The sequence below is a fragment of the Hemitrygon akajei genome, chromosome 4 (genome assembly GCF_048418815.1).
Source record: "Hemitrygon akajei chromosome 4, sHemAka1.3, whole genome shotgun sequence".
NCBI lineage: Eukaryota > Metazoa > Chordata > Chondrichthyes > Myliobatiformes > Dasyatidae > Hemitrygon > Hemitrygon akajei.
Genome location: NC_133127.1, coordinates 154,941,148 through 154,957,885, shown reverse-complemented (window position 1 = coordinate 154,957,885; position 16,738 = coordinate 154,941,148). Strand labels below are relative to the sequence as shown.

The window sequence follows — 16,738 nt, the reverse complement described above, 5'->3', positions numbered from 1 at the left end:
TGCGTCACTGGACAAGACCATGTTCAAAGGACTCATCTAGAGATCTGAGTGAACAACCCATGGTTCTAACAGATTTTATTAAAAGAGTGGTAGATGAGGGTGTCCATACAAAATCATTCAGAGTCTTCCCCAGTCAGAAGCTCTGGATGAACCATGAGATCTGAAATCTGCTTCCAGCCAGATCAGAGATATTCAAGTCTGGTGACCAAGTTACAAGAGGTTCAGGTATTATCTCCAGAAAGCCATTTCATAGGTGAAATGGCAATTCCAGACTAAACTTGTATCAACAAGGATGCTTGACAGTTGTGGCAGGACTTGAATACCATCAACTCTTAAAAGTGTCAGGCAACACAAGAGACTGCAGGCTTCACTTCCAGATGAGTTCAATGGTTTTTATGCTTGGTTAGGCCGTCAAAACATGGGGGAACCATAATGAACACCCACATACCCTGATGATCTTATGATTTCACTTTGCAACCTCGTGCTCTGCAGATATAAGACCATCAGATACAGGAGCAGAAGTAGGCCATTCAGCCCATCGAGTCTGCTCCGCCATTCAATCATGGGCTGATCCAATTCTTCCAGTCATCTCCACTCCCCTGCCTTCTCCTCATACCCTTTGATGCCCTGGCTAATCAAGAACCTATCTATCTCTGCCTTAAATGCACCCAATGACTTGGCCTCCACAGCCGCTTGTGGTAACAAATTCCACAGATTTACCACCCTCTGACTAAAGTAATTTCTCTGCATCTCTGTTCTAAATGGACATCCTTCAGTCCTGAAGTCGTACCCTCTTGACCTAGATTCCCCTACCAAGGGAAGTAACTTTGCCATATCTAATCTATTCAGGCCTTCTAACATTTGGAATGTTTCTATGAGATCCCCCTCATTCCCCTGATCTCCAGGAATACTGCCCAAGAGCTACCAGATGTTCCTCATACGGTAACCTTTCATTCCTGAAATCATTCTCGTTAATCTTCTCTGAACCCTCTCCAATGTCATTATATCCTTTCTAAATTTATGTAGTCCAAAACTGCACACAATACTCCAAGTGTGGTCTCACAAGTGCCTTATAGAGCCTCAACGTCACCTCCCTGCTCTTATATACTATACCTCTAGAAATGAATGCCAACATTGCATTCACTTTCTTCACCACCGACTCAACTTGGAGGTTAACCTTTAGGGTATCCTGCACTAGGACTCCCAAGTCCTTTTGCACCTCTGCATTTTGAATTCTCTCCCCATCTAAATAATAGTCTGCCTATTTATTTCTTCCACCAAAGTGCATGACCATACATTTTCCAACATTGTATTTCATTTGCCACATCTTTGCCCATTCCCCTAAACTATCTAAGTATCTCTGCAGGCTCTGTTTCCTCAACACTACCTGCTCCTCCACCTATCTTTGTATCATTGGCAAAGTTAGCCACAAATCCATTAATCCCATAGTCCAAATCGTTGCCATACTTCGTAAAAAAGCAGCGGTCCCAACACTGACCCCGTGGAACTTCACTGGTAACCGGCAGCCAGCCGGAATAGGATCCCTTTATTCCCATTCTCTGTTTTCTGCTGACCAACCAATGCTCCACCTATGCTAGTGACTCCCCTGTAATTCCATGATATATCTTGCTAAACAGCCTCATGTGCGGTACCTTGACAAAGGCCTTCTGAAAATCCAAGTACACCACATCTACTGCGTCTCCTTTTTCTACTCTGCTTGTAATTTCCTCAAAAAATTGCAGTAGGTTAGTCAGGCAGGATTTTCCTTTCAGGAAACCTTGCTGGCTTTGGCCTATCTTGTCATGTGCCTCCAGGTACTCCGTAATCTCATCCCTAGCAATTGATTCCAACAACTTCCCAACCACTGATGTCAGGCTAACAGGTCTATAGTTTCCTTTCTGTTGCCTCCTAACCTTCTTAAATAGCAGAGTAACATTTGCAATTTTCTAGTCATCTGGTACAATGCCAGAATGTATCGATTCTTGAAAGATCATTGTTAATGCCTCCGCAATCTCTCCAGCTACTTTCTTCAGAACCCGAGGGTGCATTCCATCAGGTCCAGGAGATTTATGCATCCTCAGACCATTAAGTTTCATGATCACCTTCTCAGTCGTAACTTTCATTGCACATACTTCACTTCTCAGACACTCTTGAATGTCCGGTATACTGCAGATGTCTTCCACTGTGAAGACTGATGCAAAATATGCATTCAGTTCTTCTGCCATCTTTGTGTGTCTCTTTATAATATCTTCAACATCATTTTCTATTGGGCCTATATCTACCCTCAACTCTATTTTACCCTTTATATACTTAAAAAAGCTTTTAGTATCTTCTTTGATATTAGTCGTTAGCTTCCTTTCATAATTCATCTTTTTGTTCCTAATAACCTTAAGTTTCCTTCTGCAAGTTTTTAAAACCTTCCCAATCCTCTATCTTCCCACTAGCTATGGCTTCCTTGCATGCCCTCTATTTTGCTTTTACTTTGGCTCTGACTTTGCTTGTCAGCCATGGTAGTATCCTTCCATTTGAAAATTTCTTCTTATTTGGAATATATCTGTCTTTCAATTCTCTCATTTTTCGCAGAAACCCCAGCCACTGCTGCTCTACTGTCCTTCCTACAAGTGTCCTTTTCCAGTCAACCTTGCCCAGTTCCCCTCTCATGCCATTGTAATTTCCTTTATTCCACTGAAATACCGACACATTGGAATTTAGTTTCTCATTCTCAAATTTCAAAGTGAACTCGATCATATTGTGATCACTGTTCTCTAAGTGTTCCTTAACCTTAAGCTCTCTTATCTCCTCTGGATCATTGCACAACACCCAATCCAGCACAGCTGATCCCCTAGTGGGCTCAGCAACAAGGTGTTCTAAATAGCCACCCCAAGGTCCAGTATTGGCCTGGTTTTCCCAATCCCACTTTCATGTTAAAATCTCCAATGATTATCATGACATTGTCTTTCTGACATGCCTTTTCTATCTCCTGCTGTAATCTGTAATCCATATCCCGGCTGCTGTTTGGAGGCCTGTATACAACTGCCATTAGGGTCCTTTTACCCTTGTCATTTCTTAACTCAATCCATAGAGACTCTACACCTTCCAATCCTATGTCATCTCTTCCTAATGATTTAATATTATTTCTTATACACAGGGTCACACCACCCCCTCTGCCTACTAACCTATCTTTCTGATACACTGTATATCCTTGAACATTCAGCTCCCAATGGCAGCCATCCTTTAGCCAAATTTCAGAGATGGCCACAACGCCATACTTGCCAGTCTATAGCTGAATTTGAAGAACATCTATTTTATTTCTTATGCTGCGTGCATTCAAATATAACATTTTAGGCCAGTATTTGTTGCTTTCTGTTTTAACTGCACCACGCCTCTACTGCCCTGTAACTCATCCCACTGGCTGTGATTATGCCTCATCTCCTGCTTGCTCTTTCTATCATCTGTTGTACGCTATCTTTGATTTATTTCTGTTTTCCCCTTCCTCAGCCCTATCACTTCCGGTTCCCACCCCCCTACCAAATTAGTTTTAACCTTAACAGCTCTATTAAGCCTGCCTGCTAGGATTTTGTACCCCTTTGGGTTCAGGTGTAACCAGTCCTTTTTGTACAGGTTATACCTCCACCAGAAGAGGACCCAGTGATCCAGAAATCTGAAGCCCTGACCCCTACACCAGTCTCTCAGCTACGCATTAATATGCCTGATCGTGCTATTCTTGCGCTCAGTAGCACGTGGCACAGGCAGCAATCATGAAATTACTACCCTGGAGGGCCTGCTTTTCAGCTTCCTACCCAACTCCCTAAATTCTATCTTCAGGACCTACTCCCTTTTTCGACCCATGTCACTGGTACCAACCCTTCAGAATACTCTATCTGATCTGAGGCATTCTGTACCCTGGCACCTGGGAGACAACACACTATGTGGGTATCTCTATCAGGCTGACAGAACCTCTTATCTGTTCCCCTCACTATGGAATCCACTATGACTACCGCATTCCTCATCTTCTTCAAGACATTCTTCAAGTGTTCACTGAGACCTTTAACCTTTTGCTTCGGCAGTGTGTGGAACCTACCTATTTCAAGCAGGCTTCAATTATACCAGTGCCCAAGAAGAGCACGGTGATCTGCCTCAAAGACTATCGCACAGTAGCACTTACACCCACATTGATGAAGTATTTTGAGAAGTTGGTGATGAACTGTACCAACTCCTGCCTGAGAAGTAACTTTGATCTGCTCTAAATTGCCTACCAGAGCAACAGCAAATGCCATCTCATTGGCTCTTCTCTCAACCCTGAAACATGCGGACAGTAAAAATGCATACATTAGGATGCTCTTTATTGCCTACAACTCAGCATTCAATATCATCCCCTCAAAGCTAATCAACAAGCTCCAAGACCTGGCCACAACTGGATCCTGGATTTCCTCACTTGCATATGCCAATCAGTTTAGATTGGCAACAACATCTCCTCCACAATCTCCATCAGAACAGGTGCATCACAAGACTGTGTGCTTAGTCCCCTGTTCTACTTTCTTTATGCCTATGAGAGTATGGTTAAGCACAGCTCTAATGGCATATTCAAGTTTGCTGATGACACCACTGTCATTGGCTGAATCAAAGGTAGTGAGGAATCAGCATATAGGAGGAAGATTGAGAATCTGGCTAAGTGGTGTCATAACAACAACCTCTCACTCAATGTCAGCAAGACTAAGGAACTGATTATCAACTTCAGGAGAAGGAAACCAGAGGTTCATGAACCATCCTCATAGGAGGATCAGAGGTGGAGAGCGTGAGCAACTTTAAATTCTAGGTGTTATTACTTCGGAAGTCTTGTCTTAGGCCTCAACCCCCATGTGGAATTATGAAGAAAGCATGGCAGTGCTTCTACTTCCTCAGCAGGTGGCAGAGATTCAGCATGACATCTAAAACTTTAACAAACTTCTATAGATGTGTGGTGAAGGTTATATTCACTGGCTGCATCACAGCCTGATATGAAAAAAACAATGCCCTCGAAAGGAAATATCCTACAATACTTGGAGGATACGGCCCAGCATTCATGGGTAAAGCCCTCCCAACCACTGAGCACATCTACATGAAACTCTATCACAGAAAAGCAGCATCCATCATCATGATGCTGGATACCCCCACCATACAGGAGATGCTCTCTTCTCACTGCTGCCATCAGGAAGAAGGTATGAAGAGCCTCAGGAATTGTACTACCAGGTTCAGAAGTTACTACCCTCAACCATCAGGCTCCTGAACAAAAGGGGATAACTTCACAACTTATTTGCCCCATCATTGAACTGTTCCCACAACCTATGGACTTACTTTCAAGGATTCTTCATCTTATGTTCCTGATACTTATTGCTTATTTATTATTATTTCTTTCTGTATTTGCACAGTTTGTTGTCTTCTGCACTCTGGTTGAAAGCCCAATGTGTGTGGTCTTTCATTGATTCTGTTATCATTATTATTCTGTAAACATTGAGTATGCCCACAAGAGAATGAATTCTAAGGGTTATGAAGAAGAAACAATAATAATCCCATTAACGTGGTCATCCCTTTCTTATTCCTCAGATCCACCCACATAGCCTCAGTAGACGAGCTGCCCTGACGACAGTCTGCCCTGCCTGAGCATGGTTGTGACATCTTCCCTAATAATGCCACCCCCCCCCCCCCACCTTAGTCTTTCCTACTCTACCATGTCTAAAAACAGAACCCTGGAACGTTTGAGCTGCCTGGCCTGCCACTCCTGTGCAAAGTCTCACTAATGGCGACAATGTCATAATTCCACATGCTGATCCATTCTCTAAATTCATCCGCCTTTCCTACAAATATTAGGAAACCACAAAAAAGCATAGATGGGTTAAGTGTGTGGTTAAGATAAACAAGTGGAGAACTATGTGGAAAAGTATGAAATTAATCATTTTGCAGGAAACATTTTTTAAAAAAAGTTATCTAATTGATAAACCAGAACTTTGAGATGCAGAGAGATCTGGATGGCCTAGAGTATGATTTGCAAAAGGCAAATATGCAGGAGCAGCAAGTAATTAGGAAAACTAACTGAATTTTGGACTGACTGGTGGTGTAGTGGCATCAGCACTGGACTTCAAGGCAGATGGTTCTGAGTTCATACCCAGCCAGGTCCTAACCTGGGCAGCAGCAGTATCTGGGCGGAAGAAAGGCCTGTCAATCTACTTCAGTTATCTTGCCATGAAAACACTATGGTCCCACGAGGTCACGAAGTGTCAGACTCAACGACTGAACAACAAACCGAATTTTATTATTTATTACAAGCAGATGCTAAAGTATGTGCATTGATGAGCCATATTCTGAAGTACCGTGTACAATAGTAGTCTCTCTATTCACAAATGTTAATGTACTGGGAGCACTTCAGTGAAAAGTTACTAGACCAAAAGCTGGAATGAGAGGGTTACCTTATGTGAGAAGTCTGGTCATGCTAAGCTTGTGTCCACTGGGGTGCAGATGATTGAGAGGAACTTGACTGAGAATTTCAAAAACATGCTTCTACACCAAGAACTAATGAACATACATGATGATTAAAAGAAATGACTGATTGAGTTGAAGATCAGAATTTTGCACAGCTATTTTGGGAATCTAACAAAACAATGAGACTTGGTTAAATTTGTAGTTTTACCTTTAATGTTAAAGCAGCTTTTTTAGTTCGAACAGCATAGTTATGATGTATCATAAAGGAGGAAACAGACATTCCGTCCAAGCGAAGATCAACTGATAGCACTTGTGTGCTATTTTCTGAACATTCCTAGGAAACAATTTTGTACAAATCACTTCTCAACCTATTAAATTTAAGAGAACATACAACCAATATTTATGCAATCTATTGTAACACCACTCTCTGAACCTCCACTGTTCTGACAAATTTGCTCTTCCACTGATGAGAAAAATACAGTTTGACACATTCTAATTTCTTTACCACAGGATTCAGAAATCAGCCTACATTAAGATGCACATCTTTCTCATTTAGAAATACTCACCTGGATCAACCTTTATCATCCCTTATAAATATTTTTCTTTAATTAAGTCTAACAGGATATTTTATAATCAGTTAATTTTCTTAACTGTTCAACTCATGCACATTAAGTAACCAAATGAAGAGACAAAAGATTATAAATTTGATCTAGGAGATACATTTAAAAGAATTTAATCACTGTCTTCACCAAAAGAGCCAATACAATGAAAGTTTAAGAAACTTAAAGTGTCCATGATACCTGGAGCCCATCTGGCTTCATTGCAAAAAAAACATTCTAGTGTTATAGAAACACAACAGGATAAAGTCTATTAAATGTAAGAGATCCTTTGCAGCGAAGTACAAGCACAATGCCACTTCAAAATTGCATCAGATTCCTACATCTTTCATTTGATTGAAATACTATTAGTATTTCTCAAATGTAAGCAAGTTCAACTTCACATCCATTTACATCTTTGAAGATTATGTCATCATATATAAAAATTACGATACCAAACTCTTAGCTTCAATAAGGGTGTTTGCACAAAACTGTTCTATTCGGCTACAACATAATTACCATGATTTCCACCTCTAATATTCTTTGTACAAGTAGCTCTATCAAAGTATCAATAGCATCGTCCTGCCAGTTGTTTCCTACCTGCAAACAAAGACAATTAAAATGTCAAAGCACAGTTTAATCCATTTGTCTGCAATTCTAAAATAGCAAGCATTTCCTTTAATTTTGTTATTTTTAAAATATATCCTCTAAAGTGCACATTTTTACTCTTTCCATTCGGTTTATCTTTGGAAAATGCTTAATTAAACAGGAAAAAACGAAGTGTTTCTATCAAAGAGTTGACCATCAAACACTTCTTTACCACCCCCTCCCCCACACTCTCCTTTCTGCACAGATCACTCCCTCCAAGATTCATCTCTCTATTCATCCCTCTCCACTAATCTCCTTCCCGGCACTTATCTCTAAAAATGTAAGTGTTACACCTGACCATTCACTTCCTCCCTCATCTCCATTCAGGGTCCCAAACAATTCTTCCAGCTGAGGCAACACTTGAATCTATGGGCGGTGTCTACTGTATTTGGTGCTCACAGGGTGGCCTACTCTACATTGGTAAGACCCAATGTAGACTGGGGGACTGCTTTGACAAGCACCCTCACTCCGCCCACAAAAAGCAGGATTTCCCAGTGGTCAGCCATTTCATTTCCAGTCCCCATTCCCATTCTGACATGTTAGACCATGGCCTGCTACTCTGTCACGATGAGGCCATTCTCAGGTTGGAGAACAACACCTTCTTCTCCATCTAGGTAGCCTCCAACTTGAAGGGATGACACTGATTTCTCCAATTTCCAGTAATCTCCAACCCCCATTCCCTTACTTCATCTCCACACTCTGGCTCTCTATCTTATCTCTTCTCTCCTGTCCAATATCCCTCCACCCCTTTCTCCAATGGTCCGCTCTCCTCTCCTACCAGATTCCTTCTTTTCTGACCCTTTACCTTTTCCACCTGTCACCTCACAACTTCTTACTTCATCTCCCTTCCCCACACACCTGGCTTCACCTATCCTTCCTCTCCCCCACTTTCTTATTCTGGCATCCTCCCCCTTCATTTCCAGTCCTGAAGAATGGTCTTTTACTTTTAATGAAACATTTACTGCTTATTCCTTTCCATAGATGCTGCTTGATCTGCTGAGTTCCTCTAGCATTTTTTTGTGCGTTGTTCTGGATTTCCAGAATCTGCAAAAGCTATTGTGTTTATAAAGTGTTTTTATATTTATTTTCTGATTTTGATTTCACTTCAAAATATTATTTAGGATATATTTTATCTTATAGTTACTGTTTTTGAGCATCTCAGCAATATTTCTTCAATCTGAATGGTCAAAGCTTGGCCTTGACTTGCTCAGACACCATGGATCTTCTAAAGGAGGCCACCTTGCAGAAAAGGTGTCGTTGAAAACACAAATCTCCATTCTAATGCTCATAAAAACTATGTAGACAGTGAATGGCAGGCATTGTTCCACCATCACCAAATGCAAAATACTGTCAAGAGTTGAACAGCATAGTAACAGGCACTTCAGCAACATTGACCAAGGGGCCTATCTATGCTGATCACATTTTCCTGCATGTGGCCCATATTCCTCTTTCACCTTTCCTCCAGGTACAAGTCAAAATGCTTTATAAACACTGATTGTACCTGCGCTACCACTCCTCTAACATCTTGCTCCATATGTCCATCATTCTTTGGGTGAAAAACATGCCCCTCAGATCTCCTTTCCCCTCTCACCTTAAATCTATTTCATCTAGTTTTAGGCTCATCTACCCTGTCTACTCTTTCTATGTCCTTCATAATTGTATTAACCTCTACAAGGTCACCCCCAGCCTCCTATTCTCCAGTGAGAACACTCCCGATCTCTCCAAACTATCCTTGTAACTAAAGCCTTCCATTCCTGGCAACATCCTGGTGTAACTGGTATTACAACATTCTAGCACTGCAGCATTCTTTGCATTATGTGCTGACCATCAATTAAGTTTTAAAAACTTATTCGTTTTGCAAGATTTGGGGTGTCAGTGTCTTTGGGGGAGATGCATATTTACGTGGATTGCTTTGTCTTAAATAGTGCTGAACTTCGAGCATTATTGAGATAACAGAAATATTTTGAGGCTTCAAGAGGACTCTTACCACAGATATTGGTTTCTAATGTGCTCTTGGAGCCCAAGCATTTGTTGCTGGTCCAGCCAAGTCACTCCAAGATGCTGATAGCAGAGGGACTTGGCAATGGCAATATCACTGAACGTCAAATGTTATACTGTTTTGTTGGAGACTGCACTGTTTACAGTTTAGTAGTATAAAATGTCATTTGGCACTTAGACTGCTCCGATGATTGGTCATCAACTTGAAATACTAACGCCCCCACACCCTGCAGATGCTGCATGGCCTGCTGAATATTTCCAGCATTTCCTGTTTTATCATTTCAAGTTTTATAGTTGTGTAACTTCAGCTGAGAGCCACACAGTCAATGTAACATTGGAAACTTACCGGTGTCACTCCATAAAGCTGAAACGGTAGGCAAAACTCTGGAATATCATGGTACATAAGCACAGGATAAACATGGCACTGTGGGATTGTTTCAGAATATCCACGGTCAACATAGTGCACCTAGGATCAAAACAATAGTTGTAGTATACATTTCACAGCAAATGGTTTGACATCACGATCAATGGAAAACTCTTAAGGGTAATGGATCATTCTGAAGTTATGATTTTGTATTTATCACAAATTCAACCAAAGAGGTTACAAAAATAGGTAGAAGTAGATAAATTCTATTCTATTAAAATTATTCCAAGAAAGCCCTCAACATTTTAAATACATGGTCTCATTATTATTACATTTTTTCTTTTTATATTTGCACAATTTCCACATTGGTTGTCTGTCCATCTTTGTAACTTTTCATTGATTCTATTGTGTTTCTTTGATCTACTGTGAATGCGCACAAGAAAATGAAAGTCGGGGTAGTATATGATGACATGTACTTAGATCATTTACTTTCAACCATGAAATATTGAACATGCAGTGCTGCTGCTTAGTTAGGTAAATAGACAGGACGTGAGAATTGCAATGCCTACTAGAGAAAAGAGCATAAAATATTGGGACATCATTAAAAAAACATTTTACAATCATAGCATTGTACACCAGGAAACAGGCCCTTTGGCCCATTCAACCCTGAATCCTATCTGTGGAAATCCTATCTGCACATTGAACCTATATCCTTTAATATCTTTCCTGTCCAAGTACCTGTGCAAATACAATTTAAATACTGCATTTGATATGAACTGTAGAATGTTCAGGGAAGCTATTACTTATGGCAACCATGTTAACATCAAGGAATATGTGGATTCTGTAACCAGCTATACAGAGAAGTGTACTGCAGAGGTAACTGTCACGAAACACAGCCGGATAAGGGCAAATCAGAAGCCATGGCTTACTGCAGAGGTTTGTGCTTGGCTGAGGGATTGTGATGCTGCCTTTAGATCGAGGATGCGACAGCTCTCGCGAAAGCAAGAACCGTGCTTTCCTGTTCCATCAGGAACACAAATGGAAGCACACTCAAAGAATTTACAGCCTCTTCTGCACTACCAGAGAGATGAGGCGCATGTGACAGGGAATTTAGAGGATTACAGACTACAAGTCTACCCTACGTGTCAGTGACCATGATGCTTCACTCCTGAGGTTGAATGTCTTTTACAGCCAGTTTGATGCGCAGAACAAAGTGCTGGTGATGAAGTCACCCCTTCCAACAGGGGAGCAGATACTTCGCCTGGCTGATGCTGAGGTGAGGAAGACCCTGGCCAGAGTCAACCCACGCAAAGTTGTGGGGCCTGATAATATACCAGGTCAGGTTCTGAAAGACTGCACAGTACAGCTGACTGATATATTCAACATCTCTCTAGAACAGCCCACTGTCCCCTGGCAACCATCATTCCATTGCCAAGGCAACAGTAACCTGCCTAAATGACTATCTTCTGGTGGCATTAACATCAACTATTATGAAATGCTTTGAGTGGCTGGTTACGGAACACATTAAAGCCTTTCTTCCAGCTACATTGCACCCTTTCTAGTTTGCTGATTGCTCAAGTCGATCCACCGACAATGCAATAGCCTCTGTCCTCCACTCTGTCCTGTCCCACCTGGAAAATAGGGTCTCATATGCCAGATTGCTGGTTATAGACTTCAGTTTGGCATTTAGCACCATCATACTGCAGAAACTGGTGGGGAATCTGTCCTCGCTGGGTCTGAACACCTCCCTCTGCAATTGGATACTGGATTTCTTAACAGCAAGGCCAGTCAGTCCATGTGGGCAGCAACGTCTCTAGTTCTATTACACTGAGCACTGGTGCTCCCCAAGGCTGTGTGCTAAGCCACCGCTGTTCACCATCTCCATCTGGTACGGGAGCAGTTGAGTATCGGCCTCAAGGTCCCTACGAAGGAATGTGAGAACAGCTGAGAGGATCATAGGGGTCTCCCTGGCATCCATAAGGGACATTTATCAGGAGTGCTGCACATGCAGGACTTTTAGTATTATTAAGGACAACCCCCCGCCAACCTATCCATCCAGCATCCGCTTTCACTTTCTACCGTCAGGCAGGAGACTATGATGCATAAAAACAAGAATGGATAGGATGGGAACAGTTTCTTTCCCCAAGTCATTAGGCTTCTGAACTCCCTGCTGCATTGTATTTGAAGCGTCACTGGTTAATCTGTCCTGTACTTAGCAATATTTAATATTAATGCAGTTTAGTTTGTTACAGGCAGCCCCCGGATTATGAACGAGTTCTGTTCCTGAGTCCGTCTTTTAGTCGGATTTGTACATAAGTCGGAACAAGTACATCCAGTATTATTTAGAGTCAGTTAATCAAATGTTTGTTTTAGTATATAGTATATATGTTACCTTTCTATGCATATAAAACACTTAAGAAACGTATGTATTCCAATAATTAAACAACTGCATTGCTTAGTAATATTTGTAGCTTTCATTGAGGCAGGGCCTTTCGCATGCTCCATTATTCTCACTTTACCCTTTATCCTTTAAAATTGTTCCAATCATTGACCGACTATAGCCTAACGCTTTTCCAATGACGTTTCACCTCTTTCCAAACGCTTTACTATTTCCACTTTATTTTCAATCGTGATCGCTTCCCGTCAACGGAACAGAAACACCGCAGGCGGCGGGTCCCAAGCTAAACCAGGTCCTAAGGACCACCGCACTGAATTCCCCAGGTCCTAAAGTCCACCGCACTGAGACAGGTTAAATGGGACAAGTGGGGGCTATGCTGGGTTTGGGTATTTGATCCTCCACAATATTCTGCATGGGAATTTAAACTGGAGGTGGCAGTGTTTTTTTTACGAGGTCGAGTTGCGAGCTCAACATCAATCTGGCGCTGCTCAGGAGCGGTCTGTCACTGGATTGAACTCAGGAACCTCTGTTCTCAAGCCTGGCGCTGATCTCACTGCGCCACCAGCTGACTGGAAAGGGGGGGGGGGGCAGGGTCAGGGTGAATCTTGCTAAGAAAAAGTTAAGCCAAATACAAAGTTACACACTCAATAGTGTCAAGGGCAACGACTTAAAATGGCAGACAGCTTCGCGATCCGACTTAAAATGGCGGATGGCATTGCGATCCAACTTAAAATGGCGGACAGTGTTCTCCTTCCTCGGTTTGTAAGTCGGACGTTCGTAACTCAGGGACTACCTGTATTTATGTGTGATTCAGCTGTAGATTTTATCTCTACCTTCACAAGTTATCATGTGTTATGTGTACTAGTGTGCTTTACACCCTGGTTCGAAGAAACATTGTCTCTTTTCTATATACATGTAGAGTGCCTTTAAAAAGTATCCACCACTCCCTTTGGAAGTTTCTACATTTTACTGTTTTACAATATTGAATCACAGTGGATTTAATTTGGATTTTTTTTTTTTTTTTAAACACTGATCAACAGAAAAAGACTTTCATGTCAAGGTGAAAACAGATCTCTACAAAGTGATCTGTTAATTACAAATATAAAATGCAAAGCAATTGATTGCATAAGTATTCACCCCTTTAATATGATGCACCAAATCATAACTGGTACAGCCAATTGGTTTTAGAAGTTACATGATTAGTTAAATGGGGATCATGATTGTAGTAAAAACACACCTGTACCTGGAAGGTCCAATTGCTGGTGAGTCAGTATCTTGTCAAAAACTGCACCATGAAGACAAAAGAACATTCTAAGCAACTCCATGAAAATTTTATTGAAGAGTACTGTACAAGTCAGGAGATGGATACAAGAAATTTTCCAAGTCATTGATTACCCCTTGGAGTACAGCTAAGTCAATCATCAAGAAATGGAAAGAATATGGCTCAGCTGTAAATCTGCCTAGAGCAGGCCATCCTCAAAAACTGAGTAACCATGCAAGAAGAGGACTAGCGAGGGAGGCACTATGACAACCCAGGAAGAGTTACAAGCTTCAGTGGCTGAGATGGGAGAGACTATGCATACATCTATTGCCTGGGTGCTTCACCAGTCACAGCTTTATGGGAGACAGGCAAAGAGAAAACCACTGCTGAAAAAAAACCTCACATGACATCTCGGCTAGAGTTTGTCAGAGGCACGTGGGAGATTCTGAAGTCAGCTGGAAGAAGGTTCTATGGTCTGATGAAGCCAAAATTGAGATTTTTGGCCATTAAACTAAATGTTATGTTTGGCATAAGCCAAACACCACACATCAGAAACACACCATCCTTACCTTAAAATATGATGGCGTCTGCATCATGCTGTGGGGGTGCTTGTGCTCTGGAAGGCTTGTGAAGGTAGAGTGTAAAATGAATGCAGCAAAATACAGGGAAATCCTGGAGGAAAACCTGATGCAGTCTGCAAGAAAACTGCAACTTGGGAGATTTGTTTCCTAGCAAGACAATAACCCCAACCATAACACCAAAGCTACACAGGAATGGCTTTAAAAACAACAAAGTTAATGTCCTGGAGTGGCCAAATCAGAGTCCAGACTCAATCCAATTGAGAATTTGTGACCGGATTTGAAAAGGGCTGTTCACTCACGATCTCCATGCTACATGACAAAGCTTGAGCAGTTTTGTAAAGAAGAATGGGTAGAAGTTGCAGTGTCCAGATGTGCAAAGCTGATAGAGACCTATCCACACAGACTCAAAGCTGTAATTGCTAAATACAGACTCGAAGGGGGTGAGTAATGATGCAATCAATTATTTTGTGTTAATAACTGTAATAAATTTAGACAAATTTATAGATATTTGTTTTCACTTTAACATGAAAGAGTCTGTTCTGTTGATCGGTGTCAAAAAAGCCAAATTAAATCCACTGTGTTTCAATGTGGTAAAACAATAAAACATGAAAACTTCGGGGAGGGGGGGGGGGGTAGAACACTTTTTATAGGCACTACATATAGATAAATAACAAAAAACTTGACTTGATTTATATTTGCCTTTATCAGCTGCTCAGCCAACTTATTACAGATAGCTACCAACCTGTGTGTGAAAACTTGCGCCTCAGATCACCCTTAAATTTCTCCACTCTCACCTTAAACTCATGCCATTAAGTTCCTGATCTCCCCATAGAGAAAAAGACTCTGACTAGTCTATGTTCCTCATAATTTTATAAATCTCTTGAGGGCACTCCTCAGCCTCCTGCATTCCAGTGAGAATAAATCCATCCCATCCAATCTCTCTTAACTATAGCTCTCCATTTTAGCTAATATCTCAGTGAATTGCTCCTCTGTTTTCTACTGGTACCAGTTATCATTTTGGGCAGTGATAAATACTTGCAGCCTGAAATATTAACTGTGTACTTCCCTCTATAGATGCTAAACCTCTCAAGTATTTTGTGTATTTCTACAACCTTGTAGAGCTTTGCTGAGATGAATAGCTCTGGAAAACCCCAGCAATATTAACTTAGTAACAAATTACTATTCTTTCCCCACATACTATTAAAAGCATCACTAGGTTACAGTGTTTCAGTAAAAACGAGTCTAATTTCCAATATTAATTTATGTCTGCCTTTGGAAGTAAATACTTATTGCATAGGCAAATATTGAGTGCATCTTACCTTGACAGATCCCCCGAGCACTTTCAAAATCCTTCCTCTATACCAGAGTGTATCAGAGCCCTTAACAATACAGCCTTCACCTTTGCTGTAGCAATATGGCTTCAGAAATGGTAAAGCTTTAAAACTAGTCTGCATGGCATTAGTCAACATGGTGAATTGATCTTCTGTATTCAAAATATTACAATAGTTAATTGTCAATTTGCATATAGCTTATAAAAAGCTTCACAAGACTGAATACTTGAGCTACAAAATCGTGGCATTTCTCACATTACATTGGAACACAGAAGCAGACTATTCAGACTGCAATCTTTCCAGGATCTCAGAGCACATAAAATCATATTCTCCCTCCGCACCCTGTTGTTATCTCCCTACATATGATTCCCACACATTGTGCCTGATTCTCACACCATACTCCTATACAAAGGGCAATTTACAGTTGCCAATTAAACCAGCAGCATATCTTTAGGACATTAAAAGATACCAAGGTACACAAGGGAAACTCATGGAATCATAGGAAGAATCCACAAACTTCAGAGAGCAGCTAAAGTCAGAATTGAACCCAGACTGCTAGGACTGTGGGCATCACTTTAAAATGGAAAAATGAACCTCAAGTGATCTATCAAAGCAAAAACTCAGATGCTACCAGTAGATTCAGTGCAGAAAAGTCAACTACATTTTCACCAAAATTTTAATGTAAGCATTTGCCCATGACAGAGTCCATCTTTAGCAATTGCAAAAGGTGCACAAAAATTTGAGATAGTGAAATATCCAGCAACTGATCCCTGTACTTGACTATACTTAATTAACAGTTTGTAATGGTTTTGATCATGACGTCCTTCAGCAATTTAACCAACATTTAGCAGCATCAATTTTGTACTAATCTTAGGACCATCGACTCCAAAATAGTATGAACTGTAAAAGAACTATTCAGCTACTTTGGAAGAGTCACAACAAAAGACTGTTCCCATCATCAGCTCCTTTGACTTCTGCTACTCATACCTTTGAACTCAGCCATCTTTATAATTGTTGAGTTATTCCCCTTTTGGCTTCTCTTAAAAAAAAAATCATTACCAAGTGAATGTAACCTGAGGGGTTTCATATTAGCACTTGCATATCT

At 41.0% G+C, this 16,738-nt stretch overlaps 1 protein-coding gene across 1 annotated transcript in view; it reads right to left on the bottom strand.

Annotated features, from left to right (window-relative positions):
* Window positions 1-16,738, bottom strand: part of rnf17 (ring finger protein 17) — a 93,447-nt gene that overhangs the window by 30,309 nt on the left and 46,400 nt on the right. The window contains exons 13-16 of the mRNA XM_073041929.1: window positions 15,622-15,785; window positions 10,045-10,164; window positions 7,572-7,652; window positions 6,665-6,790 (exon numbers count right to left, since the gene is read on the bottom strand). Of these exons, the coding sequence (XP_072898030.1) occupies window positions 6,665-6,790; window positions 7,572-7,652; window positions 10,045-10,164; window positions 15,622-15,785 (491 nt within the window). The remainder of the gene's footprint in view (window positions 1-6,664; window positions 6,791-7,571; window positions 7,653-10,044; window positions 10,165-15,621; window positions 15,786-16,738) is intronic.